At 35.1% G+C, this 25,746-nt stretch overlaps 4 protein-coding genes and 1 pseudogene across 7 annotated transcripts; 1 reads left to right on the top strand and 4 right to left on the bottom strand.

Moving 5' to 3' along the window:
* Window positions 1–543: 543 nt before the first annotated feature.
* Window positions 544–7,405, bottom strand: LOC122037960 (transcription initiation factor IIA subunit 2). Of its 2 annotated transcripts, none has more exons than XM_042597464.1 (4): window positions 7,188–7,405; window positions 4,196–4,332; window positions 4,063–4,113; window positions 544–933 (listed from the first exon to the last, which is right to left on the bottom strand). In XM_042597464.1, exons 2-4 carry the CDS (start codon window positions 4,322–4,324, stop codon window positions 793–795), a joined length of 321 nt encoding a protein of 106 aa, XP_042453398.1. In that variant the 5' UTR covers window positions 4,325–4,332; window positions 7,188–7,405; the 3' UTR covers window positions 544–792. The 2 variants fall into 2 exon arrangements, with proteins under 2 accessions (XP_042453398.1, XP_042453397.1); XM_042597463.1 differs by having other exon boundaries at window positions 4,196–4,327; window positions 7,188–7,400.
* Window positions 7,406–10,900: 3,495 nt separating this feature from the next.
* On the bottom strand, window positions 10,901–12,142 carry LOC122037961 (probable E3 ubiquitin-protein ligase RHC2A). Its single transcript, XM_042597465.1, has one exon. It carries the CDS (start codon window positions 12,062–12,064, stop codon window positions 11,306–11,308), a length of 759 nt encoding a protein of 252 aa, XP_042453399.1. The 5' UTR covers window positions 12,065–12,142; the 3' UTR covers window positions 10,901–11,305.
* Window positions 12,143–12,610: 468 nt separating this feature from the next.
* On the bottom strand, window positions 12,611–13,450 carry LOC122037964 (protein SUPPRESSOR OF PHYTOCHROME B 5-like). Its single transcript, XM_042597469.1, has one exon. It carries the CDS (start codon window positions 13,089–13,091, stop codon window positions 12,717–12,719), a length of 375 nt encoding a protein of 124 aa, XP_042453403.1. The 5' UTR covers window positions 13,092–13,450; the 3' UTR covers window positions 12,611–12,716.
* A 248-nt stretch (window positions 13,451–13,698) lies between these two features.
* On the bottom strand, window positions 13,699–21,441 carry LOC122037962 (protein FLX-like 2). 3 transcript variants are annotated; one of them, XM_042597466.1, is made up of 7 exons: window positions 21,287–21,436; window positions 20,696–20,793; window positions 19,521–20,083; window positions 17,818–18,394; window positions 17,581–17,738; window positions 17,394–17,491; window positions 13,699–14,465 (listed from the first exon to the last, which is right to left on the bottom strand). In XM_042597466.1, the coding sequence occupies exons 3-7, from the start codon at window positions 19,975–19,977 to the stop codon at window positions 14,139–14,141; spliced, it is 1,617 nt and encodes a 538-aa protein (XP_042453400.1). In that variant the 5' UTR covers window positions 19,978–20,083; window positions 20,696–20,793; window positions 21,287–21,436; the 3' UTR covers window positions 13,699–14,138. The 3 variants fall into 3 exon arrangements, with proteins under 3 accessions (XP_042453400.1, XP_042453401.1, XP_042453402.1); XM_042597467.1 differs by lacking the exon at window positions 20,696–20,793 and having other exon boundaries at window positions 21,287–21,441; XM_042597468.1 differs by lacking the exons at window positions 20,696–20,793; window positions 21,287–21,436 and having other exon boundaries at window positions 17,818–18,380.
* Window positions 16,855–16,962, top strand: LOC122039292 (annotated as a pseudogene).
* Window positions 21,442–25,746: the final 4,305 nt, after the last annotated feature.

Raw genomic sequence — 25,746 nt, forward strand, 5'->3', positions numbered from 1 at the left:
GACATATCTCAATTATTTCAATTTCGATCTTGATTTTTTAAATTTTGAATTCAATTAAATAGATTAAATTGACTTAATGTTGTTGTGAGCAGTCAATTGTTACATACGACCACGTACCTCTCGATTAAGAGTAGTGTGACTGTCTAATAGCAATATGATGCATTATGACTAATAGCAATATGAAAAAGAAAATTTGATAAATTCAATAACTGATCAAATTAATAGATTTTATATTAAATCAATTTATTTGATTTTAATAATAAAATTCTATTGATTTGATTTTTTTTAATAGAAATCAATTAATTCAACTTAGATTTGTTAGGTTGGGCTTTTAACGATAGCTCATCTCTACGGGAGAAAATATGCCTTCGCTGAGGTTCGGTGACATTAGGAATATTAATACCTCACTAATAAGCCTCAGATTTCAATTAATGAAAGCTAACTGTAGAATAATTTACCAATTTGGTGCAAATTTTCTTGATTCTTCTGCCCCACAATGACAATTGGTTCGCATAGAACTATATTTTCTACCCTGGATTAAGATGCATGAAGTCTGACTTCATGTTCATTGTGACGTCCTCAAACTGAACTAAATACTAATGTTTGTTGACATTATTGTTTGAGCATAGATAATAATTCCACATAAGCATGCCATCTCATGTTGTCCAAGTTCAGATACACGAAATAAACTTTGCCAGAGACCAAGTTTGGCAGAGGGGTAGGTGTTGCAATTGACAAGCATGAGAACTTTTCCACCCAGGGAAGATCCTAGGACAAGAAAAATGTGAACTCTCACTGTGATAGCAACTTAGAGTCGCATGCTACGATCTTCACTCTCCTAGCTTGATCATTTAATTCATCACTTTTGAAAGTTGCATCTTGCAAGATGAACGTCCAAACATTATCACAGAACCTGTAGGTGTGTAGGTGACCCTGCAGAACAGACTCAAAAGAGTTCAGAGCTATCTCAATTAGCAGATTAACAATTAAAAAGGCAGGATTGAGAATCCAGATATGATAGATGCTTATTTTACTCTAAGTTTGCAGAGATTGGATGCTGAATAAAATGGAATGCATTGATAAATACCTATAAGATTACAAAATAATTTGAGGATTAAGTTCTGGGTTGGTCGCCCTAGTATAAAGTCAAGATAGCAACTTATAGAAATTGAAGCTGGAGGGAGAAATCATCAATGGTACATAAGATTAGCATACAGGTTGTATATGTAGAAAATGTGTGTGTGAGAGAGAGAGAGAGACCCATGACAGAGGTTATGGTGAACGAATCCTAGGAATTGACAAGAGCATGAAGAAACTGAAAATATTTATAGAAAGTAGGTAATCAAATCTCACAACAAAAAATGTTGCATGTAAGCACTTGCATGGCAATAATTTCAAACTATGATTGTTTAGTCTCATATGGTAAGTTGTAAGCTAATAGACGGTTTTATATACTTATCTAAGTTATCAAATATTAATTTAATGTAGCAAAAAGGTTATGCACTCATCCCAAGCACCATTACCGTTGGCCCCATGGCAAGATATATATGCAGGTAAATCAGGATACGTAGCGGTCTCCTAGGTGGATGAGACATTTTTTTCCTCACGGGGAATGAACCCCATGAGAATTGATCCCTCATCCTAATGTGACAAACTACCATCCGAGTACCAACTCCGCTATGTCTATGGGGGCATCAAATACTAACTTAAGCTTAAGCATTTGGGTGAGTGGTTGGGCTTGATAAGCAAATGGTCAATTCTCTCATCTAAGCGTGTCGTGGCAATTGGTATGAAAGCCAACCCAATCTAGACAAATAATGAGGTATTGGAAAGGTTTGTCTACATGATGGTGTGGCACCATTGGCTCACACATCCCGTCAATTAGGGAGCATTTTGGGTTGTGAGTTGTATTCTAAAACTCACATTTAGTATAAGATTGTAATCCCCAATTTATTCCCACATTCGATAAAGGAGTTTTACAAGCTTAAATGAGATTGAGATATGTACTATTAACTTGGTTTAAGCATTTTGAGCCTGTGATTGGGCTTGGTAATTAATGGGTCATTTCTCTCATTTAAGCAGAATGTGACGACGACAATGACAAAGAAAATAATTGCAAGAGAACATGTGTAACCAGTTCAGCATATAAACTAATAACGCTTTTATGAAAAATAGACAGCAAGTCAAATTTATCATGGTACCAGCACTGTAGACAACTTTGTGCTGGAATCTAGCCACTACTGGAATTCAAAAATGTCTCCGGAATTAGATTGAGTCAGTACATTGCCCACTCTAATTATGTAAAAAGCATAATCTCATCCCTTTGCCAACAGCCTGAGCTTTTAGGATAAGTTATTTGGCCAACAAAATTCGCCATAATCAGAAAACTATCTAGAAGTGATCAATAAGGGTCCATTTATTTATATTTTAGACATTAATGAACAAACTTGAACATTTTTCTTAGGCTCAGTTCATAAATAAATTAAACATGAATATTAACTAAGCTCAGCTCGCCAATTTTCAGTAGCAAAAGTGAAAATGTTTTCAATCTTGAGCAAAATTATAAAGTTCAATCGTAGCAAAAGATGATTACACTCATCCTAGGCACCCCTCAGAGTCCGTCCCAAGGTTATATGAATGGAGGAAAATCTTATCAAGTGGCTAGAGGGTGGGAGGAGTTTTTCCCCGAAGGCATGCGGCTGCTGGGATTTGATCCCTGCCCTATTGTAAAATTGTCCAGTTCAAGGTGGCAATTGATCATGACTTGCTTGATGATAAAACTAACTGGTTAACTTACATACTATTGTATCAATCAACTAGTGGTTGTCATGTAAGAATTGTATTTTTTTTTTTTTCCTTTTGTTCGTCTATTATTTTATGACACTCTAGAACTAAGTATCTTGCTTCACTAATTAAGCAAACACCTAACAAACCAGGCAATCTGGTATGCATCTTTGGCAACATGAAGTGCCAAGATTGACAATAAATCAGAATAGATATAAATGAGATTGTGATCAAAATGAAGGTTTGCCTTACGGGCCTATTGCTTAATCTGGAATGGCCAACAAAGTAGCATGCAAATAGTGAAATATATAAACAAGAATATATGCAGCAGAGAGAAGGATGAAAGAAAGTAATCTTTGCATAGCCACTACGCAGAAAATGATAAAGACGATGACAGAGTAGAGTTGGACTAGCAGACTTATGGGGGTCACAATAATACTTCTTGTTTCTTCTTCCCAATTGTGCATCAAACTTAAGAATGATACTCAACTGTCAGCTTCAGGAATTAAATTGTCAGAAAGAAAGGGATGGTTGAAACAGGATATTGATTAGGTACAGCATAGTTCATTGTAAACAAGCTAGTAAGTACATGCCAGATAGCAGTTGCCACACAAATGCACACATTAATCACAAGAACTTAAGAGCTACTTGGGCTTCTCCAGGTACATTGAAAGAGAATGTTACAATTACAGGAGCATATAACTGCATAAATTTCCAATGGACAAAGCAATAAAGAACTAGAGAACTTGCAACTTGATTTTGGACAATATTCTGTTAGAATAAAAACTATGAAAGACAGTTAAAGCTTGAGAAACAAAACGCAAGTAGCTTTTATAAGACCATCAGCTGCATCACCATCACCTATGAGGAAATATTTTTTCATAACTAACTAAACCAATTGACAAATTAGTTCATTCCATCTCTCATATTTTCAGGTTTGAAACCCAGTGGAGATGATAACCAATAACTCTGTATGGAATGTGCTGCAGTAACTAAAGCCTGTCCAAATTCCATTTCTTAATTTCTCAAAATCAGACACAAGATTTCACATATCATGCTTAAATGTGATTGATAAATCAAGCCATGCTCACATGGGAAGCTGATAATGATGGATCAAGGCACAAGTATCTTATGAAGCACCAATTTAGATCAATGTTATCTTAAAAGGTTAATTTTACAATAGCACAAAATATTAAACATATCAGAGGATTAGGGGGCTTGGCTGAAGTGAGTATTGCAAAAAATAATATGTCCAACATGTTAACAATGAGCCTTTACCTTAATAGTAACCTTGCTCTTCACTTGAGTCTCCAAAGCTTCCGTCATGGACTGGAAGGAGGTAATATCAGCACACTAGTATGATCACAGAAATTCCAGAAGTATTTTGACAACTGCTAAAAATTTAGCACACCTTATCAAACTGCATAAGAACTTGAATAGCAAGCTCTGGGCTCAAGGCTCCAGTTGAAACCATCTCATCTAGAGTTTCTGTCAAGCACATACCAATACTGGACCTTCGGTACAATTCAAATGTGGCCATAGACTATACTAAGATACCAAAATTGAGGGTTATCCAATGAAAAAAAAATCCAATGATTAATATAACAAACAACATGGTAGTGTTTGGTATTGTTTAATTATTTATAGTGGGAAGGGAGAAAACACTTTTTTTACACATTAGACAATTGCCAAAATCATTATTCCACTAAATTTGCCCCTGCTAGAAAGTTAACACCCTAAATAATCTTATTAGATGAACCAAGATAGTGACATTAAATATTGATTGGTGGCAGAAGTACTAAACACGAAAAGATGTGGTTATTAGGTATTGTATTGTTTACTTTGCCAATGTAAGGCATATACATAAGTCAATTAATCCAGCATATCAACTAGGATATATTTGTTCTATAATGATCTTCAATGCACCTTTAGCAATATGCAGACTTAGAAGTTCTTGATACAAAAGAGTGAACAATAAAAAAAAACATTGTGAATAACTATCTGATCATATCTTATATCCAATATTAACGACATATGCTTAATCTAATATGTGTAATTACAATACAGAAGCACTTCTTAGGAGATGACACTTGGAAATATTCTTGCAACAAAATGAAGAAAAAAAAATACAAGTGACGGTTTAAAAAAAAAAATTGAGCTATCAAGGCCATTTTTCATTTCTATGGGAAAAGCAATCGGCTTCACCACAAAATTGTGCAAACTCCAATGACAGATTATAAACCAAATGACAGTCAAAATTAAAACTAAATCATAAACAACAACAATCCCAACAATTTGGACAGCAGTCAACCTATCATCTTTTAATTAAATGAACTTCCAATTATAGAATATGCAAATCTATAAATTTAATCCACAAACTAAATGGTCTCTCTTAACTAACATTTACTATGAGGATAATCAAACTAAAGAAAGTACCAAAAGCATATAATGACCTGAAAGATTAAAAATTTAAAGAATCCCTCTTAACATGATTTCCTTCTAGGCCCAAGTATTTAACTATAAAGGGTACCCAATCATCGAGAACATGTTCATGTTAGATATGTTAAAAATCTAGAAATTAATGTGAAAACATACATAACATGTGATAGATAACAGTTTCCTAAATTTCCAACAGAAAGCAATGGTCCAAATAAAATAAAATAAAATAAAATAAAAAACAGTCCGGTTCACTAAGTTTCCGAAAATGCATGGTCCAAGGAAGGGTCTACAGAGCCTTACCAGTATAGCAAGAAATTGTTTCTGTAACTCAAACCCATGACCTTCAGGTTGCACGGCAACAACTTTATCGTTGCGCCAAGGCTCCCCTTCATAAAGCAATCGGTCCAAATAAACTTAATATATTTTAAACTTATATTTTCAAGCACAAACAAATCCAATTGACTCACAAGTACAATATCTTTGGGATGAAACAGATGTCCATTCCGTTTGCCATTTAAGCCACATGTTTTTAGTTTTCTCATTCTCACTGTCACTCCCTGATGGAATAATGAGTGACTAGCAAGTGCATTAGACCTTTAGTTTGCCTGACTTTCAGGAAGCTACCTATCAGAGCAATGACCTGTCTTTCTACTCCCACATGCCAAAAATGGAAAATCATGCCCAACTATTCCTCCTACTTACAGATCTGTAAAAGAAAATGACTCACACTGAACTACATGGAAATACATTCGATCAATACATGTGATTCATGGTGATTAAATATAATTGCAAGAAAAGAACCCCTAAATCCTAATTATCATGAAATAATTCAATAGATCACTTTGTTTCCTAGTTTCTTCAGCGCTTCCACCTTCAACAACTAGATGTTTCCTAGACCAAAGCTTCTGCAAATGTGGCATTTATGGACTCATAACATCACTCCCTCCTTAAAAAAGTACTTGTCCTCAAGTACAGAATAGGGGTTGGATTTTGGCTTGAGACTGGCCTAATGATGACGAGGGTGGTCTAGGCTTTTACAACATGCGCTTTCTCTCATTTGGTAGCTTTCCTCTTTTTAGTTTGGGTTAATGACCTGTGTTTTCTAGACGAAAAGGACGAGCGCATTATGATACAGCAAGATGCATTTTTGAGTATACAACTATAACTTACATTTAGTAACATCGTGTCATTAATGCAATAAAACTATTAAAGTGAAGAGTTGCCACATCTATAAACTATGAAGTTAAAGCAGAAAAACTACACCAAAATGGAAATTCACTATAAATCTAAAGCAATGAAAATACAGTTCTGCAAGCAGCATATTTATCATGGGAAGAAATGCAAGTAATATTTTTTTGTCCGTTTAAAAAATAAATTTCATTGCCTCAACAGGAGGATAACAAGTTAGGCTCGTGATAGATCAAGAAAACAATAACAGAGACCTGAAGAAAATAAGCAGCAGTCTTCCAATAGCTACTACCCGTGCTTTACAAATAAGTCAAAATGACACTTTTTAATTCTTAGGTTTACTATCTACCGACCTTCGAGATTCTAATTTAAATCACAGAAAATCTCCCGGAACGTTAAGCTATTAGGAAGAGAAAAAGAAAGCATTCAACATAAGTCTTTCCAATAGGAAAAGTGGGGGGGGGAGGGGGAGAGGAAACAAAAGACACCTCCTTTCAGGCTGAAAAGAAACCTTAATTACTATCTAACAAGTCGAATAACAAATAAAACCAATTAGCCACGATGCAGAGATAAAACAAAAAATGAAATCAAGACAGAATTATCTATTTTTCAAGTCGACAAAAAGCCGACCGATGCCTAAACCTAAATCCAAGACCAAAACAAGATAACGTAAGAGCCCAATAGGGGATTTCGGACCCAAACGAAATTCTACTCTAAACGGTGAGCGAAGGACATTTTTTTTACATATGTATATTTTTGAAACGGAAGAAAATGACCTCCAATCGCGAGATCCTGAGCTAAGTCTTGACCGTCGGAACCCTACTCGCTGCCGAGGAAGGGACTTGGACCCAGGAATTTATACCACGGGGATGATGTCGCCGGAGGCAGGAGAGCGAAGTGGGAGAGAAAGAGCGAGGGAGAGAGAGATCGGTCCCCAACGGGATTCAAATCAAGGGTTTTATAGGGAGATGGATCGGGAGGAAGACAATATATACGTCGAGATACAAGGAAGCCTCGAAGAAGTCGATTTTTCCAATTGATATGTCCGCATAGTAGTCTCGCCATGCGGAAAGTGGATCGGCCGTCCGTTGTCTAGATAAATGGATTCATCACCGTAAAATAGTGGCGATGGAATCTGCGGAACTTGGTCGAATCTCTGCGAGCCGAGCGGATTGGCCGAGTCAAATGAATGCGACTCCGTTGAGTCAAAATTAAGGGCATAAATTTTTTATTTTCATATAAAAATTATTAAATTTATTTATTAAAAGTTTAATCAAATTCGAATTAAGTTTAAACTTTTCATCAAATTTAATTAATAATATATTAATTTAATAGATATTGTTTTCTTTATTTTTAATTAATGATTATATTTATAATTAAAATTTAAACAATATTCGAATTTATTTATTTTATTTTTTTATTATTAATAAATATAAATAAATTCGTATTGAATTAAAAATCAAGTTTATTTTTGAAATACAATTATTATACATCAACTAAGTGTGATATTTGTAATACTTTAATGTTAAAATATTTATTTACTAAATTTCTCAAATGATGCAAAACTAGTTATTCATATGTCCAGTGCACAAATAATCTATAAATTGTATTTAGAATGTTAAATATATTTTAAATTTACAATAAATTTTAAAAAGTCTAACTTAGCATTCCTATAAAAATCCTAACTGCTTAAATTATTTAAATATGTGGATTAGCAATTTCGAAATAAAATCCATGAATTTGTGTGATATGACTTAAAAAAAAAATCCTTTATTGGTTGTTGTCTTTAAATTTCCTTTATCAAAAACATTTAATTTATATTCTATTAAGTTAAAGTATTTTACAAATTGCAAGTCGGAATCACCTATATTTTGCTTAGAAACATATTATTTTATATTTATAATTTCGAATTTATAAACATGCTACTGCAAACTTTTTTTTACATAAATATCATAGTTATTTATTTTCAAAATAATGATAAAAATAATTTAAATTGATAATATTGTTCTTAACTTTCAAACACATAATGCCTTTGAGTTTAATCATTTATTGATGATTATATTTATTGACAGTAAGATGAAATTATTACTTCGGCGGTCCCTTCATGATAACTCTCTACTAAAGAAAGATAAATCACGGTCCTTTATGATAACTCTCTAAGAAATATAAATCACGAGAGACTTCATCTAATACAACAGCACATGCCAGATGATTATATCTATTGATATTTTGAACATGCCAGATGATTATATTTATTGATATTTTGAATAGACAATTCATATATGTAATTAGAGTGACACGTAAATCCAGAAAATAATTAGAATTAACAAAATATAAATTTTGAGAGTAAGAATTTCTGATATAACAAGTGATACTTATGAGAAAGTTGGAAGCTAAAAAAATACATATATTGAATATTATAAATATTTTATTATATTATTTTGAAAGGGATGATATGTATTTATAGGAGAATAATATTTCTAAATTGAAAGTAAGCTGTATTTTTGAGTGTGTATGAATCGATAGATTCTTAAAATATAGCTTCAGAAAATTCACTACTTTATTCATATTTTTAACAAGAAGCTTAAGTTTTTCCTCACGACTATTAATTCATTATTAAATAGAATTGAAATTTAAATTGATTATTTGATATAATCAAATTGATTCGAATTTTATTTTGTCTTAATTTAATCATTTGTATTATTAATTTAATTTGGCCTTTTCTGGATTTGATATGAAGCACTATTCTATAGTAAGTATGAATGAAGCACTATTTTATTATTTTATAATAAAATTGTTCCTGGCTTTGACACTTAAACCTTATCAATTTTGTTGCAACACCCTTTGTTTTGTTTATTAATTCTAGAATAGCTACGGCCTTATTTTCTCCTTATCTTTCACCAATCACTAACTCGACTTGCCAAAAAAAAAAAGTCATATGAATCTAATATTTGTATTGCTGCATCACAATTACTGAAAACATGGACCAGAGCATCATAAGAGAGGTGTTCTTTGTACAGTTCGCTCTTTGCTGTAGAAGTATCAATTCATACGATTACAATTCAGGTACAACAAGGAAACTCTCTACTACCAGTTCTTGTTAGAGAAAACAAAGAATGATTCACAGAGAATTTCATAAAAATTTAAAGGAGGTCAATTATTCTGTCCTATTATTATATACTAGCACAAAGGTGCTACTTTAATTATATACATCACTCATGCCAATTGTGTTTGTTTTTCAGGATAAGGTATTGGATATTGACGTACAGTCCACTGATTAATTGTTAATGCTAAACTTATTTCAACAAATAGAAATGACAGAAATCCCACAAATATTCAAGTCATTCACATCTGAGAAGTATCAGAACTAAATAGAAGGATACTTGCATAACCAAATCAGCCAATTAGAAATTACATCTTATTTTAGTCAACCAAAGCCTCAAGACAAAGTATAAGTTAATACAAGTGGAAACAAAAAAAAAACTGTGTCTCAGTTTCAACTACCTATAACCAATATTTACAATGTCAAATTAACCAAACCTTTGCACTAATAAGAAATGGAAAAGTAACAGATCTTGAGAGAGCTGTAAGACAAAATCATTTTTAAGCCATTGTATAGTTTCTATTAGCAACCATAGTTTTTGCTAACTATTAATCAATGAGAGTACTAGTGCACCATAGCATCAATTAATAGTTCTCATGGGCTGATAGGCATCAAGTAATTAACTTAGAGAAAGTATGGTTACTGGTGAATGCACATTTCTTGAGGAATGAAATGCTCTAAAACTAGATAATTATCTAGAATAGAGGCTGATTCCAGGAAGTACTTGTGGTACTCTAACAATCTAATAGAAGAGAAGTTGACAGGAAATTCTCTGGGGTGGGACGGGAGAGGCAGAGGATGTGAAAAAGCTCAAAGGTTGAGTTTAATCAATGAAGTGTTTAAAATTCTTATATCTTTGCATCTCTGTGGCAAGTAGTGTTGACCACAATTATCTTGTGCACACTTTATAGTTTTTTTTTTATTATTATTCTGTCATGGTTTTTCTTCCCAACAATTAGCTAAATTCAGTAATGCTTGTCCACCCAATTGTGATTAAGGTAGTCTTACTACTGATTCTTAATATTTCCTACCTCCTAACGCTCTATGTTAAAGTAGAATAGAAGCTAAATAGCAATTTCCAAAATGTAATTAAATGGGTAAAAAACTTAACAGTTGGCAATTATAAGCTCATTTTGTTCTAATATGAACATGAAATAATATAACTGAATAATCTTACCAAGGCATTCATATGGTCTTCATGCTCCAAAGCTAGCATAAAAGATCTAGACAAGAAATGGTTCTAACTCTTAAATGCAGCATATAAGTTGCAAGTCAATGACGATAAGTCTCTCATTTTGTCAAAATCAAGTTGCAGGATAGTAATGAACAATACAAGTTAAACAACAGCAGCATCCATTTCCAGAGTCGTTTGGAATTCTTTTAACGTGAAAAAAGACCAAAGAATATGTAATTTCCTATTTTCAAAGTATATTTACACAAGTCTTTGATAGTTTCAGATTCAATTCCAGGACTATCACATTTAGAATCTACAATGCAAATATTTCATCAAGATTACATGTTCAACTAAACACACGACATAAAACTGATCAAATCTACTTGTTCACAGTAAAACTAACATAATCATAAAAACTAGTACTGGATCTGGAGGCAATGTTGAGCAATCTTGTCAAAGTTTATATGGCAAACTTGTTGAAATAACAAGGGTTACTACTGAAATATGATTCACATAGTTTTAGAGATCGATAGTCCTAATTGATCATTGCTTTGGAGGCTTACCGAGCAAGACTTTCACAACAGAAACTTGGAATCAGCACCATAGTTCAGCAGACTTTAGTTCTCGCACTCTGGATCCTTGGTCGGAAGCACATACCGGCAAACTGGGCACGTATTCCTCATGCCAAGCCATGGCAAAATGCAGTCTCCATGATAAATATGCAAGCACGGCAACCGCCTCACCGTATCCAACATCAAAATCTCATCTTTGCAAACCGCGCAAAATGTGTTTTTATCGGCCACATCCTCATCTGACATGAGGACCACGGGAAGCCCGTCGACCACTGATTTCGCCGTCGGAGTGTTTCTCGTCCTATCGTAGTCAGTGTACTCCTCAAGGTCATCGTAGAAGTAGGGATCAGCATCACTTTCGAAATCTTCCGAAACCCCTCTTCCTAATACGATTCGTATTAAGGTCACAAGCGCGTCGTCGTACTCCAAATCACTCCATTCATCTACTTCCTGAGAAGACCTCGATCCCGCCAGGGATCCATGATCATCGAAGGCATCGATCGCCACCTCCTCCTCCGCGCCACCGCTCGCTGTCTCCCTGGTGCGGACGCAATCACACTGAAGAGGCGGACCAAGATCATCTCCGCTCCGATTGGTATCCTCCGAAGCAACGTCATGGACAGGATCTTCGCCTTCAGAATCGGAGTCCGAATCGAGCCCGACGACTCGGAGTCCTTGGACAAAGGCATAGGGGCGGGGGTAGCCGCCGATTTCCGCAGAGGGGTCTTGGGCAAGGTTGTTCGGTGGGCTCTGGACGAGGAATTCACCTTCTCCGTGAAGTACGATGGAATCGATGGGATCCATAGCGATGGCGGTGGTGGAAGCAGCGGAGCAGGCTGGACGGCGGAGGCTCTCGACTACTATTCAGCCAAGAACAGGAGACTTTTAATCCTTCAGAAATTTTTTAATTCCATTAATTATCCATTTTCGTTTCTTGGATTCTCATTTGGAAATTTACTAAAAAACCCACCTTATTTCCGAAATTCACAACGGCGTGCTCATATAGTCATATTTCGCATAGAACACACTGTTCAATGCTCAATTTCCATCCTAGCAAAAAAAAAAAAAAAATCGTCCATCATTTACAAAATCATTATATGGGCGTCCCATTTCCAATTAAAATTAAATGGGCACCACATTTAACATAAATTAAAAGCTAACTATTAAATTCTAAATAATGATTTTATATATTTAAATTTTGGAAAAAAAATGAGAAGTGCTCTTTTTATTTTTGCCCAACTTTATTTAGCACATGGAGCTCATACATTAAGAAAATGTATAACAACAATAATAAAAATCATCATGAGCAATTAAAAATTCAATTGAAATTAACCCAAAAAGATCTGGTTTTGTAGCTTATGATTACACTCCAATCAAATGTTAATTAACTGCAAATGATTTATTGACATCATCAACATAAAAATGATGATGATCTAAATGCTGGGATACAGGTCCACTACAATCTTTTCTTCCTGTCTTTGGATTTGCCATATAAAGAGGTGGAGTTAAGTTCGGTTTGAGGCTCGCATTTCCTTCTATTACTCACTTCCAACTGGTAAAATTTATCAGACTGAGAAGAACACTGAGGACTCTCCTCACCGTCATTACCAAGCTTTTGCTTGCTGTTAACTAATCCAGTAGAGGCATCAGAAGCCATGGAGTCGTCATCGTCGTCAGTGTCTTTGTCACTGCCACCATTTCTATCTTCATCGCCACTATCCACAAGAACAAACTCTGCTTCACCATTGTCGTCGGAAACAAGATACTCGGTCCATCCGGATTCACAGCTGCTGCATTCTTCAGAGTATCCACTAAGTTTGGAGGTACTCATAAATTCAATGGAGAAAGCAACTTAAGAGACAATGACAGATGAGTGCTTTCATAAATACTCTTAATCATCGTGCTTTCAACCAATTCCACTTAAGTTTGCCTTTCAATACTCTTAATCATGTTTCATTTTTATAATGCATCTTTGTAGAATTTATGGAAAAGAAAATGCTACAATTGAGAGGCTAGCGAAGACAGTCTTTAACTCATCCAAACTGCTCTTGCTTGCTAGTGATGTTTATATAATTTAGCTCTCGGTGGTTTTCCATTTCGGCACGAACACTCTCAGTAGTTTATGGCTTTTGTCTCCAGTTGGAATAAATCAATAGATTTCCAATGAGTAGGTGCGGCATGGCTTGTCCAAGAAAGGAGAATCCTCTGGCCGAAAGCTCATGACTAATCTTATTACTTTATCATGCTCGGGTCCGACGCGAGTTGGGCAGTTCATGTAAGTAATGATGGAGTTGGAATGAGCAAAAATTGGGAACAACTTAATTAAAAATATCAAGGAACAGTTCAAACTACTCTGGTTTCCTAAGTCTTCCTGGTAAGGATACTGCTATAAATAAGATGGGAACTCTGTAAAACTGATATATTACCACACCGATATCTGCAAGGAGGGGATGAGTATAGATTTCTACTGACCGGGGAATGATTACATTTATTTTGCCACATGGAAATGAGGGAATGTCAAATAAAATGCAAAAACACGATATAAATTTTGTTCTGTTGAGTGAATGCCCAAGGAGAAGGGCCCAACGTGGGGTCCTTGTGAGGGTGACAAGAGCTCACAGAATGTGGTGTCAACACCAAACACAGCATTAACATAGATGAAGTTGACAGTGCACGCATGCTGAGGCAGCAAGCCGGCATGAAGAGCAAGAACCTCAAATACTGCTTCGTCATGAGGGCTAGCTACTACTGATGAGTAAGATGAGAGGCAAACTCCTAACAGCAGCGCATTCTGGTCTTTGTAAAGTTTCACAAATGCACAAAGCATTGGGTAACAGTCTAGCAGACACATTACGAAGAATATACATCACTTTAGACATCAAGGGTGCATCGGAGCATTGCTACCACCACAAAGTGCTTTGTAATCGCACCCAGTCACGTATGCTGCTTGCTGTGCTGCACCATAAGATGGAGGTGCCTGTGTAGAATCACGAGCAGCTGCAGTCATTCCTGTGGCTGACAGATCCACACCAACCCCTCTAGCAGCATATCCAGAGGCTAAAGATGCATGAATGCCTTGAGGTCCATCGTTGCCTGTAATTCCCAAAACGATATCCCTTGGGACAATGGAGGCATTGTATACGGCTTGAGCAGAGACCAAACCAGCTGCACTTTCGGGATGTGGAGCTGCGACACCAGCATGCTCCTGTAATTTAAATAGAAGTCAAGACAGCATCTCTGTTGACATATGAATTTTATCAATGATGCAGATTAACTAGTTTCTTGAATTTAAAAGAAGCGCCCCCAGGGCAAGGTTGAGTTGGCTAGTGCGGAGCAGAGTTACTACCATAAGGAATTTTTTAAAATCTGTTATATAAATTAATATTTAATAATATTTATTAAAAAAATTAAATCTATTATTATTGAATCCTATTAGGCTTTATGAACCGAACCCTACCCTATTATTGAAATTATCCCCGTTAGGAATTGTTTTAAATAAAATAAATACCAAACAGCGAAAAAAAATGCCGCGACATCACGACGCCACCGACCGCCACCGGCGCCTCACGGGAGGCCTCCGGCGCCGCCAGAAGCATCACCGGACACCTAGGGCGAAATTTTGAACATTGGGAAAGGGTTCGAATCTCAGCAAAATCGAGGAAGTCCTCCTCTGCACTGGCCAACTACAATTTCCCGATTTACCGTAAAGGAATTGTATTTTAAACAACTATGGCAAGTCATGTTGGTACCAATTATTTTAGGGTCGGCTGCAAGGTTCCTTTATTCATTAAACTCTGCAAAACTATCCGCTGGAATTGAAAAGGATGGAATTGTATTGTGACACTTAAGAAAAAGTATAATTACACTCGTATAGAATATGTATAACTGTGACATTATATCCAATGACTAAATACTTCCCTGTCACATCCCATGAATAAATATTGCATATGAGAGGATGAGTATACATATTTCGGCAATACTTAAATTGTTACTCAAAAATAGAAAAAGAAACCCACAATTTAGAATAGATGAATGAGAATACACTCAACAAAGATATAGAAAGACGCTCTGATTAAGAGGCATCTTCAAAGACTTCTTGAGTATAATCTTCATCCAAAACACCTGAATCATCAAGATACTGCAAAATATTGAAGTTTGCAAAGGTGAAGTGGAAAATTAGGAAGGATTGAAGAGGAAAAGAATGATGAAGATGAACAGCAAATTATGAAGGATTGAAGAGAAAAAGAGAAAAATGAAGATTTTGATATCTTCTCTAGAGACTACAAGTGAATGCTGAAAGAGAAACTAAGCAAAAGTTGATCATTACTCCTATAGACAGTAGATTCCAGAGGAGACTAATTGTTCTAAAATCTATTTTACTTGAGAGAGTAATAATAAGATTGACTAAAGTTGATGAGGAATAAAGAACCTACTGGTGCATCAACTTGATGAATAGAGGATGAAATGACGGGGAAAAGGGTATTAAGACAATTCAACTAATATGGCAAAGAGGAGAGTTAATGGTGTAGTGCTCTATCAAAATCCTGGCAGCAAAATATATATTTTTAAATCAGTACTGCCACCTCTTTTTCCAGATATGGTTCTTTTTTTTTACTGTGCCTTCTCTATTTTGATATTAAAACAAAATTGTTGCCCCTGTTTTTATGGAAAGATTATTTCCATTTCTTTAATTTTCAAAACAAAGTTGGTCTTGGACCTGTTCAAGATCTGGAAAATTGGGATGAGGGATTTCATCACCTATGTCACCACGAAGCAGCCAACTCAAGAGGCAGCAAAAGGAAGCCTGCATGCATCAAGGATGCCATGTAATTCACAGAAGGTAGCAATGTGTTGTGAACCACAAAGTCAAGCGAGTGACAATCTACACGTGAAGGAATTGAGCGTGGCACTTGTCACCTCTAGGATTCATAATACAAGTTTTCTAATAGCATAGAGGAAAGTCCAACAGAGATTGGCCGGTAAAGGGGAGCCACTTAAACCAAACTGAGATGAAGCATCTTGCCAAGGATGTCAATGCCAAGAGGCAAGGTAGCCGACCTACAGTTACAAGGGAAGACGCGAGGCTATGATATGAAAACCATGAAATGATATTATCGATATAGAAAGAAAGAAAGTTGGGAACAGGGGAGGCAGAGAAGAAAAAATAGCATCATGGAAGAGGGAAGATTGCACCATTACATTAAATCCATGGCTCTCTCTATGGAGCTGAAGGGAAAAAACCCAATGCAAAACTCTAATTTACCCATTCTGATAGCAAGTACAAAGGGATGAAAGTGCATTATACTATTATACCAATATATACATACAGGACTCTTACATAATAACCTACTATTAAATGTAAAATCCAAGACAACCTAGATTCTTACAATATAAAACAACTAATACGTTCTACATCTGTTAAAATCTTTAAAATTATGACAAGTAGAATTTTGTTTGGTCCTCATATCTTCAAGTCTAGCTCATTCAGTTTGTAAAACTATAAAAGATTTGGATCCTCTCTGAAAACCTTTATACTATTTTTTTTTTCTCCCATACTATCATCTTTAGCATTATCATCTATGTTACAATTTTTTATTCCTTTCTCGGCCTTTTGGCTAAGATCATGTGTAGTATCTGTTCTTATCAGTGTAATCTATGTTACAATTTTTTTGTATGTGTTGTTTCTTGATTGCTTAACACTCTTAACCATAATGTAAGTTGGAACTGTGGTTAGTATCGCAGAATCTTTCTTTTTGTGATCCACAATGATCACATAATACTTTTTGCATTTGAACCACTTAATAGTAATCCTAGCATCTACATCTCTTTCTTTTATAAATAATAGATTCAAGATACCTAAAAGTCTCGTAGAACTTTTCTTCCATCCATTTTAACTATTCACTTGTTTCTTTCCATGACATATTTCTGATAGTTTCTTTTAGCACAGCTTAACTTAAATCTTTAGTTTCTAAAATTCCACAATTCGAAACTACTGAGTCCATCATCCTATTTGTACTCAAACAAATCTTTTTCTGTAATCAATTGTCTTCTGAGTTGTGAAGCAAAAAGCAAGAATGCCTGGTAAAGTAAATCCATGATAATTAGAGTACTAGCTAAACAAAGCCGGGAATACCTTTCCATATCTATCTTCATAAGGAATTTGCCTGGTATGATATTTTCCAGATGCAACATTTTCCTTGTAGGCATCAGCATTTATCCCAAATTGTCCTCCTGGCATCCAAAGTTTGTCCAAAAACTAACCTCAATAAAGTTCACAAGAAATGCCCTCTTTTATGAAGCATGTGAAAAAAAAAATGAACCTAAAGTAGCGGTAGCACTTTTGTCTATGATGGCAGCATTTGACAATTCCGCATGCAGTTTTTCTAATTCCCTAATCATTGAATCAAAATTCTTCTCTGTTGCTTGAAGAGCCTCATAATGACCGATGCGCAATTTCCTCTCATTGTCATATGTTTCTCTGCAATATTTTTCAGAGGAGAAGCTTGGACATTTTTCATTATGAAAATTTCAATTGACAATGGAAGGAGAGCTCTGACCTGCAACACTGGTATTCTTGTCTGAGAACCTCAAGTTCAGACATCAATGCTAGAATTTGCTGGTCATCACCACGGCTCCTTTGCAAATCTTGATTCATCTGTTGAACTTGAGAGATTAATTCTTGTCTTGCCCCTGCCAAGCTTTGTGCTTCAGCGTGAGCCTGTTGCAACTCCACTTTCGCAGATTCAGAAGATTTCAAATCAGCTTCCATCTTTGCAACCTTATCCAAGAACAATTTTAATTGTTGATCTTTCCCAGTTTTTACGGCATCCATTTGGTTTTGCAGTCTTTGCAGCTCCTTTTGGGCATCTGTTAATTCTTGCTTCAAAGAAGAATGGACGGTAGCAAATCTTTGGTTCTCTGCTGTGAGTCGTTGCATTTCCCAGTGTTGTGAAGCAAGCTTCTGCTCCATAATTTCTAGAGGTGGCAGTGTATCAGAAGGAAATGGAACAGGTGTAGGATGGATGCCTGGGCCAAAAGGCTCCGTGTGGAGCAAGGCAGGACCAGGTAGAGGCCATAACACATGCAAAGGAGGTATAAAACCTTGGTATCCCAAAGGGGGCTGCAGTAAATACCCTTGAAACATTACAAATGTATAAGTGGAAGTACATTTTTCAATCAAAGAAGCATCAAACAAGATAAGATTGCCACACAATGAAACTGAACAGGCACAGCATGTCCCTTCCAGAAGCAAACCTTCTGATGCTACTAAGTTCTAACTGATTCAATATTTTAGAATCATAAATATTTCTAATGACCGATAGATCTAGAATGTAACAAGTCCCAACAGAAGTCATTCAGAAAGATCAGAGGATTGTCATCCATTGGGATGGAACTCATCAATAGGAAGCAACAAATGAGTATGTCAAAACATGTAAATCTAGAATCAATAGAAGATCAATTAATTAACATGTGATATAGCAAAAATTTTATAACAAGAAAAATTGGCAAACAAAATATCCCACCATGCTTAGCATGGGTGCATCAAATGAAAACACATGAGAGCACCAACTATGGCATGACTTACAGTGACAATGTCATTACAAAATCAACTAGATAACAACCTTCAAATATAAAAATATTGAAACTACAATGTTTGTAGATGGAGAACAAACCAATTAAATTACCAACAGAAGTGCACAAAAAATTGACTACAACATAAGAAGATTTTCAACAACCAACGCATTCTAAGAAACAAACATAGTAAAATCAGACTTCTAAAGTTTTAGGAAATAATTACACAAAGTCAGAAAATTATAGTAGGCCCATGTATAAGTCTGAATCAATAAACACTTCCGACAATGGTCATGTCAAGCTAAATCACCATACTTCAGGCAATAAAGTTACTAAGAGTCCGGCAACTCCCCACAATAAATTAACTACAAAAATTCACAGAAAATCATCATAGCTTCTGGAAGCTAGATATGAATTCATCAATTCAAACACGAGATGCTATAGCTCAATCACAGTAACCTCCAAATATCAAATAAAAGATCAGCATCAATGTCGTCTCATGTGTCAACAATCCACAAGTTCCAACATATAACATATTTGAACCAAAATAAAAATGTAACCAAAACATAAAACCTAACCACAACAATTTCTTAATCAATCACTAATAAATTGAATAATTAAAAAAGTTAAAAACAAGGATACAAAAACGTTCTTTCACTAATAAATTTAATCCTCAAAGTTCATGTACCTGAGTGGAAATTATGAGGATATTGGACTCTCATATCCTTCTCTTGAGCAAAGGCAAAACCCTGAGTTGTGGTGCTCTGCTGCCTTTGACTCTCCTCATGTTGTTTTGGCTCTCGTTGAGCACTATGCTGGTCATTGCGAGTCTTCAGCACACAATCCTTCTTCAAATGCCCTGTCTGCTTGCAAAAGTTGCAAATATCTTCAACCAAGGGGCATGCCTTAGACAAGTGTCCTCGTTCATGGCAGTTGAAGCATCGTATCTTCTCTTTAGATCTAGATCTATGACTCCGCAGCCGTGGCTTTTTTTTAGCATTCAGTTTAGTTTTCCTCGGACACTCATCCTGGACATGCCCTGATTCCTTGCAAAAGAAGCAAATATTCTTGTCCAAGCTACAATCATCAACAATGTGCCCACGTTCACCACATCTAAAGCATCGTGCTAACTTTGAAGAAGGCATCTAACTCTAGGTTAGATTCTGAAGAACCCTACCAAATATTTTTTATTTGCCTTCTTTGATGGTCAAGATAGCTCACTGGCAGTTCCAAAGAAAATGAAGTACAAACCTTTCCAAAGAAAGAACAAGTAAATGTTATCCTCTGTTCAACTTCAAATAATTGAGTTTTATCATCAGCAGTATAAAAAATATAGAAAAAAATGGAGAGCATATACAAGGTTTATGGGGATGATAGAGTTAACTTATGGCTCGATCAATTTGTGGTCTTCAGTGTAATCTACACACAGCATTCCCACATGCAGAATGGCAATTACAAGTATCTAATGTTAATCTAAAAAATGGTTCTCCATTTTGTTTTTCCAAGCCAATGTTAGTAAATGTTGCAATCGATCCCAACCAAGAGACGTAAGAATTTAAAGCAACTACGATAAGTAGACTTTTAGCTAGGAAAAAATGGTCGAAAAGCAGAAATAGTTAGAAAATTTTCACCCAATATGTTACTAGTTATCAGTTAAAGGGCTAGGGTTATTTCAATTTACACAGGATCCTGACACAACTGTATCTGCATGAGATTTCATATCGAAATTCATTTATTGAGACTTTATATCCACTATATAATGCCAGAGAATAACTCACATTTTAAACATATACAATATCAACTGCCAAAAAAAAATAAGTCAAGATATTCATAGTTTTCAATAGATTGTGATGTAAAAATAACCTGAGAGAGAGAGAGAGAGAGAGAGGAGATCCTACTTCGCCCATTCACAATGTTTTAAGGTGTAAATCTTTGCGGAAGGTTTGTCGTGACCTAGAAACCTGTCATAGGCTCATAGCATATATGATAATGAAATCGAAAAAATGGCCAAAAAGCAGAAATAGTTAGAAAATGTTCACGCAATATATTACTAGTTATCAGTTAAGGGCTAGGGTTATTTCAATTTACACAGGATCCTGACACAACTGTATCTGCATGAGATTTCATATCGAAATTCATTTATTGAGACTTCATATCCACTATATAATGCCAGAGAATAACTCAATTTTTTAACCATAAACAATATCGACTGCCAAAAAAAATAAGTCAAGATATTCATAGTTTTCAATAGATTCTGATGTAAAAATAACCTTTTAGAGAGAGAGAGGAGATCCTACTTCGCCCATTCACAATGTTTTAAGGTGTAAATCTTTGCGGAAGGTTTGTTGTGACCTAGAAACCTCTCATAGGCTCATAGCATATATTTATAATGAAATCGAAAAAAGGAGCAAGGAAGAAAGGTAGCGACTACAAGAAAAGAGGGAAGAATCTTACATTGTCTAAGAAGCGATGGGATCGGAGTCCGCCAGAAAAGACTGCCGGCATCGGAGAGGAAGCCGCAGCAGCACGAGAATGAAAAAGTAGGGTTTCGGAGCCGCCTCGATGACATCGGATGTTAATTCACCGCTAGTAGCGGACGCCAGACGAGTCCACCTGTTATACAGTCCAGTCGACGGTGGAGATGTGGTTTAGCAGAGATTAGGTATTGCTAATAAATTTGTCACATTTAAGTATTTTTTTAGGGGTATTTGTAAAATACCAACCCCTATTTTCTATCCATAATATTTTACCCTCTATATTGAAAAAAAACAATATTTAATCTTCCATTGACCAAAAGGTAATCTTATAAAAGCCAATTGTATTTTTTTTTTATCATTTCTTTTATAATAATCTCAAAAAGAAAAAATATCAAGATAGGAAAAGATTTTAATGATGAATTTTATTCTATCTTCATTTGATTTTAGTTCATCACTTTTAAGACTATGATATAGAGATAGAATATTCAAGTTGTCACCCACGTACTTGTAATTTAATCCTGTGAATTTGTAGAAATTTTTTCTCTAAATAAGACGTGTAACTAAAGGATGTTGGACTTTTAGGCTGCCCACTAAAAGTGATTCTCGATTTATTGGTAGGCGGTGGAAAATTTTCGTGGGATTGGACCGATCACCCCAGAGCTAGTTGGATTTATCAATTGATTTTGGTTCATAAATTTAGAATTCTGACTCTTTTTTGATTTGGTAAAAGTGATGGAATGAGTTTTGGCTAGTTATCCCTTTCAGAGTCATTATTTTTTTGTTGTTTATGCTGGTGTATGTATAAATTTTATGACGATTTTTATCGGAAGATATAATAGTCAATTCAATATGCTTTTTCCCTTTATTATTTAAAAATGATAAAAAAAAAAATACAAGGGCATAATTATCTTTTTATGGGGGTTAAATGTTATTTTTTAAAAATAGAATGGTAAAATGAGGAGGGTTTTGGATTTACACCCTCTGCGTATCCACACTAAGAGAACCTCTCCCTATATATTTATTTATAACCATAATATTTGTGAATCGATATAAAACAACTAATATGTTTTAAAACTCTCAATATAGTACTAAAGTCTCATTTATAATGGAGTTCCTTTTCTTTCCATCTCTTTCTCATTCACATATATCCAATAAGGAATTCCGCTCTTAGAACCGACTAATTCAGAGGTGACTAGCTCAACCTTATGGAAATTTTCTATTGACCACCAGAGTAAATCTAAAAAATGTAGATGGGTCATAGTAGATGATCTAATATCATGAGCAGTGTTCTAAAACGCGGGCTAGGCGGCCGCCTAGGCGCCGCCTAGTCATTGTGCGGCAGCAAGCCGCACCGGAAAACCCCCAGGCGGGTGACCTCGGCGGCCCAGCCGCCTAGGCGGCTCTCGGCGGCCCTCAGCGGGTCTCGTCGGGCCTCCGCGACATGTTATTTAGGTTTCATTGTTTTGGTATTTTGTTCGAAATTTCCTGTTTACGCCTTCGTCGTCTCTCAGCGCCACTTCGTCTTCTCATCGTTGCTGCGTAGCTGCATCGTTGCGTCGAAGGCTTCGTCGCTCCGGTAAGTTTTTACGTTTTTAAGTTTTTACATTTAGACTTGATACATCAACAAAAGAACAGTGTTGAGTCATCGTCGCGACATGTCTCCGGCGACGCCGGACGCGTCCGCAGCCGCCGAACGCGTCCGACAGCATCGCGTGATGCTTCCAGCGGCGCTGGAAGCTTCGGCGCCGGAGGCCTCCCGCGAGGCGCCGGTGGCGTCCGCGCTGTCGCGCGAGTCGCGAGTCTCGCGACAGTGTCGCGTCGCGAGACGGCGTTTTTTGTTTTTTTTTAAATTTAATAAATTCAAACAATTCCTTTAAATTTTAAATATATTTAAAATTTATTTTTTTAATAAATTTTATTAATTTATATAAAACAAATTTAAATATATAAAATTCCATTATTAATTTTATAATTTATTATTTATATAATCACTAATCAGATTTTAATATATAAATAATATATTTAACTTTTTTAATAAATAATATTAAATATTAATTTATATATTAACAGATTTAAAAATTATAATAAATATTATCATTTATCAGATATTCAGATTTAAAAAATAAAAAATATTTAAATTTTTAAAAAATATAATATATATTATTAATTTATATAAATCATATTTATAAATTTTATATATTATTAATTTATATTAATCAAATTTATAAATATTAAAATTATATTAAAATTGTAATAAATATTATTAATTTATATAAATCAGTTTTAAAAATATGAAAATTAAATTAAAATTTTAAAAATTCCAATAAATAATAAATATTATTAATTTATAATTATATAACAGTATAAAACAGATTTTAAAATATAAAAAAAATATATTTAAAATTTAATTTATTTAAACACATATCTAATAAATTTTATTAATTAGATTAAGATATATAAAAAAATATTCTCAGACTGGTTAATGACTTAATGTTATTAAAATATTTTGTATTGTATGTCTATATCTGTATAGTATAATTAAATATTTAAATTTTATTATCATGTTATGTCTTGTTAGTTATTAATATATATAATTTTTTCAGATTATATCTGTTATCAATGGCAAGTAATCCATCTTCGACAGCATCTGTCACTCAACCCGAATCCGGGATTCTTAGAAGAAAGTCAAATGACATCGGATGGGAGTTTGGGATATTGATTGATCCTAAGAACCTCGACAAAATTAAATGTAAGTTATGTGGAAAAGCAATATCAGGGGGAGTGTATAGGATAAAGGAGCACATTGGAAATATACCTGGAAATGTATCTGGTTGTCGAAAAGCATCTCAAGAAGACAAAAATAAGTACAAACAGGCTATTTTAGAAGGGAGGAATAGAAAGAAGAACAAAATAATGGAAGAACAAAGTTGTAGAGCAGAGGTGGCTATTTCCGTAGATGAAGAAGAAGGTCTTGAAATTGAAGGGATGGATGGAGTTAAAAAACCTCTTCCACTTGGCCCCATGGATAGATATGCATCGGCAATTGCTCTAGAAAATGCAGGCTCCAGTGGAAGTAAAGTACTTCGCCAAAAAAATATAAATGAGGCTCTTTTCAAAGAGAGAACTCAACAAGTTCAACAATATGTTGGGAGATAGGTTTATGAAAATGGAATCTCATTCAATGCTGTTGATAATGATAGCTTCAAGCAACTAATGGAGGCAGTGGGTCAATTTGGACCAGGATTCAAGCCTCCAACTCAATATCAACTTAGGGAGCCACTATTGAAAGCCGAAGTTGAAAGAATAAAACAATTGCTGAAGAAACATGAAGAAGAATGGGCAAAGAATGGGTGCTCAATTATGACAGATGCATGGAGTGATAGAAAAAGAAGAAGCATCTTAAATTTATGTGTTAATTGCAAGGAGGGTACTACATTTTTAGAGTCTAAGGAGTCTTGAGGAGGCGCATACAGCTGAACTTATTTTTGAGTATGTTGACAAGTGTGTTGAACAAGTAGGAGCTCAGAATATTGTTCAGATTGTAACAGACAATATGGCTGCAGCTAAATTGATGAGAGAAAAACGACCCGGGATCTTTTGGAGTTCATGTGTAACTCACACTATTAATCTCATGCTTGAAAGTATTGGCAAACTTCCACGATATAAAAAGGTGATTGAGCAATCCAAGGCTTTTACCATTTTCATCTATGCTCACCATAAGACTTTATCATTGATGAGAAGTTTCACGAAGAAGAGAGACATAGTCCGACCAGGAGTTACTAGGTTTGCATCAAATTTCCTCACATTGCAAAGTTTGATTGAAAAAAAAAACTAGTTTAAGAGCCATGTTTACAAGTGATATGTGGGAAAAATGTAAATGGTCAAAAACAAACAAAGGAAAATTGGCTTACTCTATAGTGATGAGCATGAGTTTTTGGAATGGTGTGACACTTTGTTTGAAAATATTTGCTCCTTTGGTAAGAGTTCTTCGATTGGTAGATGGAGTTAGAAAGCCATCGATGGGGTTTCTATATGGGGAGCTTCTTCAAGCTAAAGAAGATATCAAGGTGGCTCAGACTGAATCAACACCTATCATAGTCATTATTGAGTCAAAAATGAAGGATAGACTTGATACATCATTGCATACCACTGCTTTTTTGTTGAATCCTTATTTTTACTACAAAGATAGTTCTATTGCTCTTTATGAGGAGGTCGTAATGAGGATTTTTGAATGCATGGAAACTTTGCATGCCAATGAGTTAGATCTAAAAGATATAATTATTAACAAGGAATTTCCAAAATATAGAAATAAGACTGGGTTGTTTGGAAAAACATTGGCAGCAAAAGCATGTGAAAAAAATGATGATACATTTGATCCATGTGCATGGTGGAGTACATACGGTGCTCACACACCTAACTTGCTAAGGGTGGCATTGA

The sequence above is a fragment of the Zingiber officinale genome, chromosome 1A (assembly GCF_018446385.1).
Source record: "Zingiber officinale cultivar Zhangliang chromosome 1A, Zo_v1.1, whole genome shotgun sequence".
NCBI lineage: Eukaryota > Viridiplantae > Streptophyta > Magnoliopsida > Zingiberales > Zingiberaceae > Zingiber > Zingiber officinale.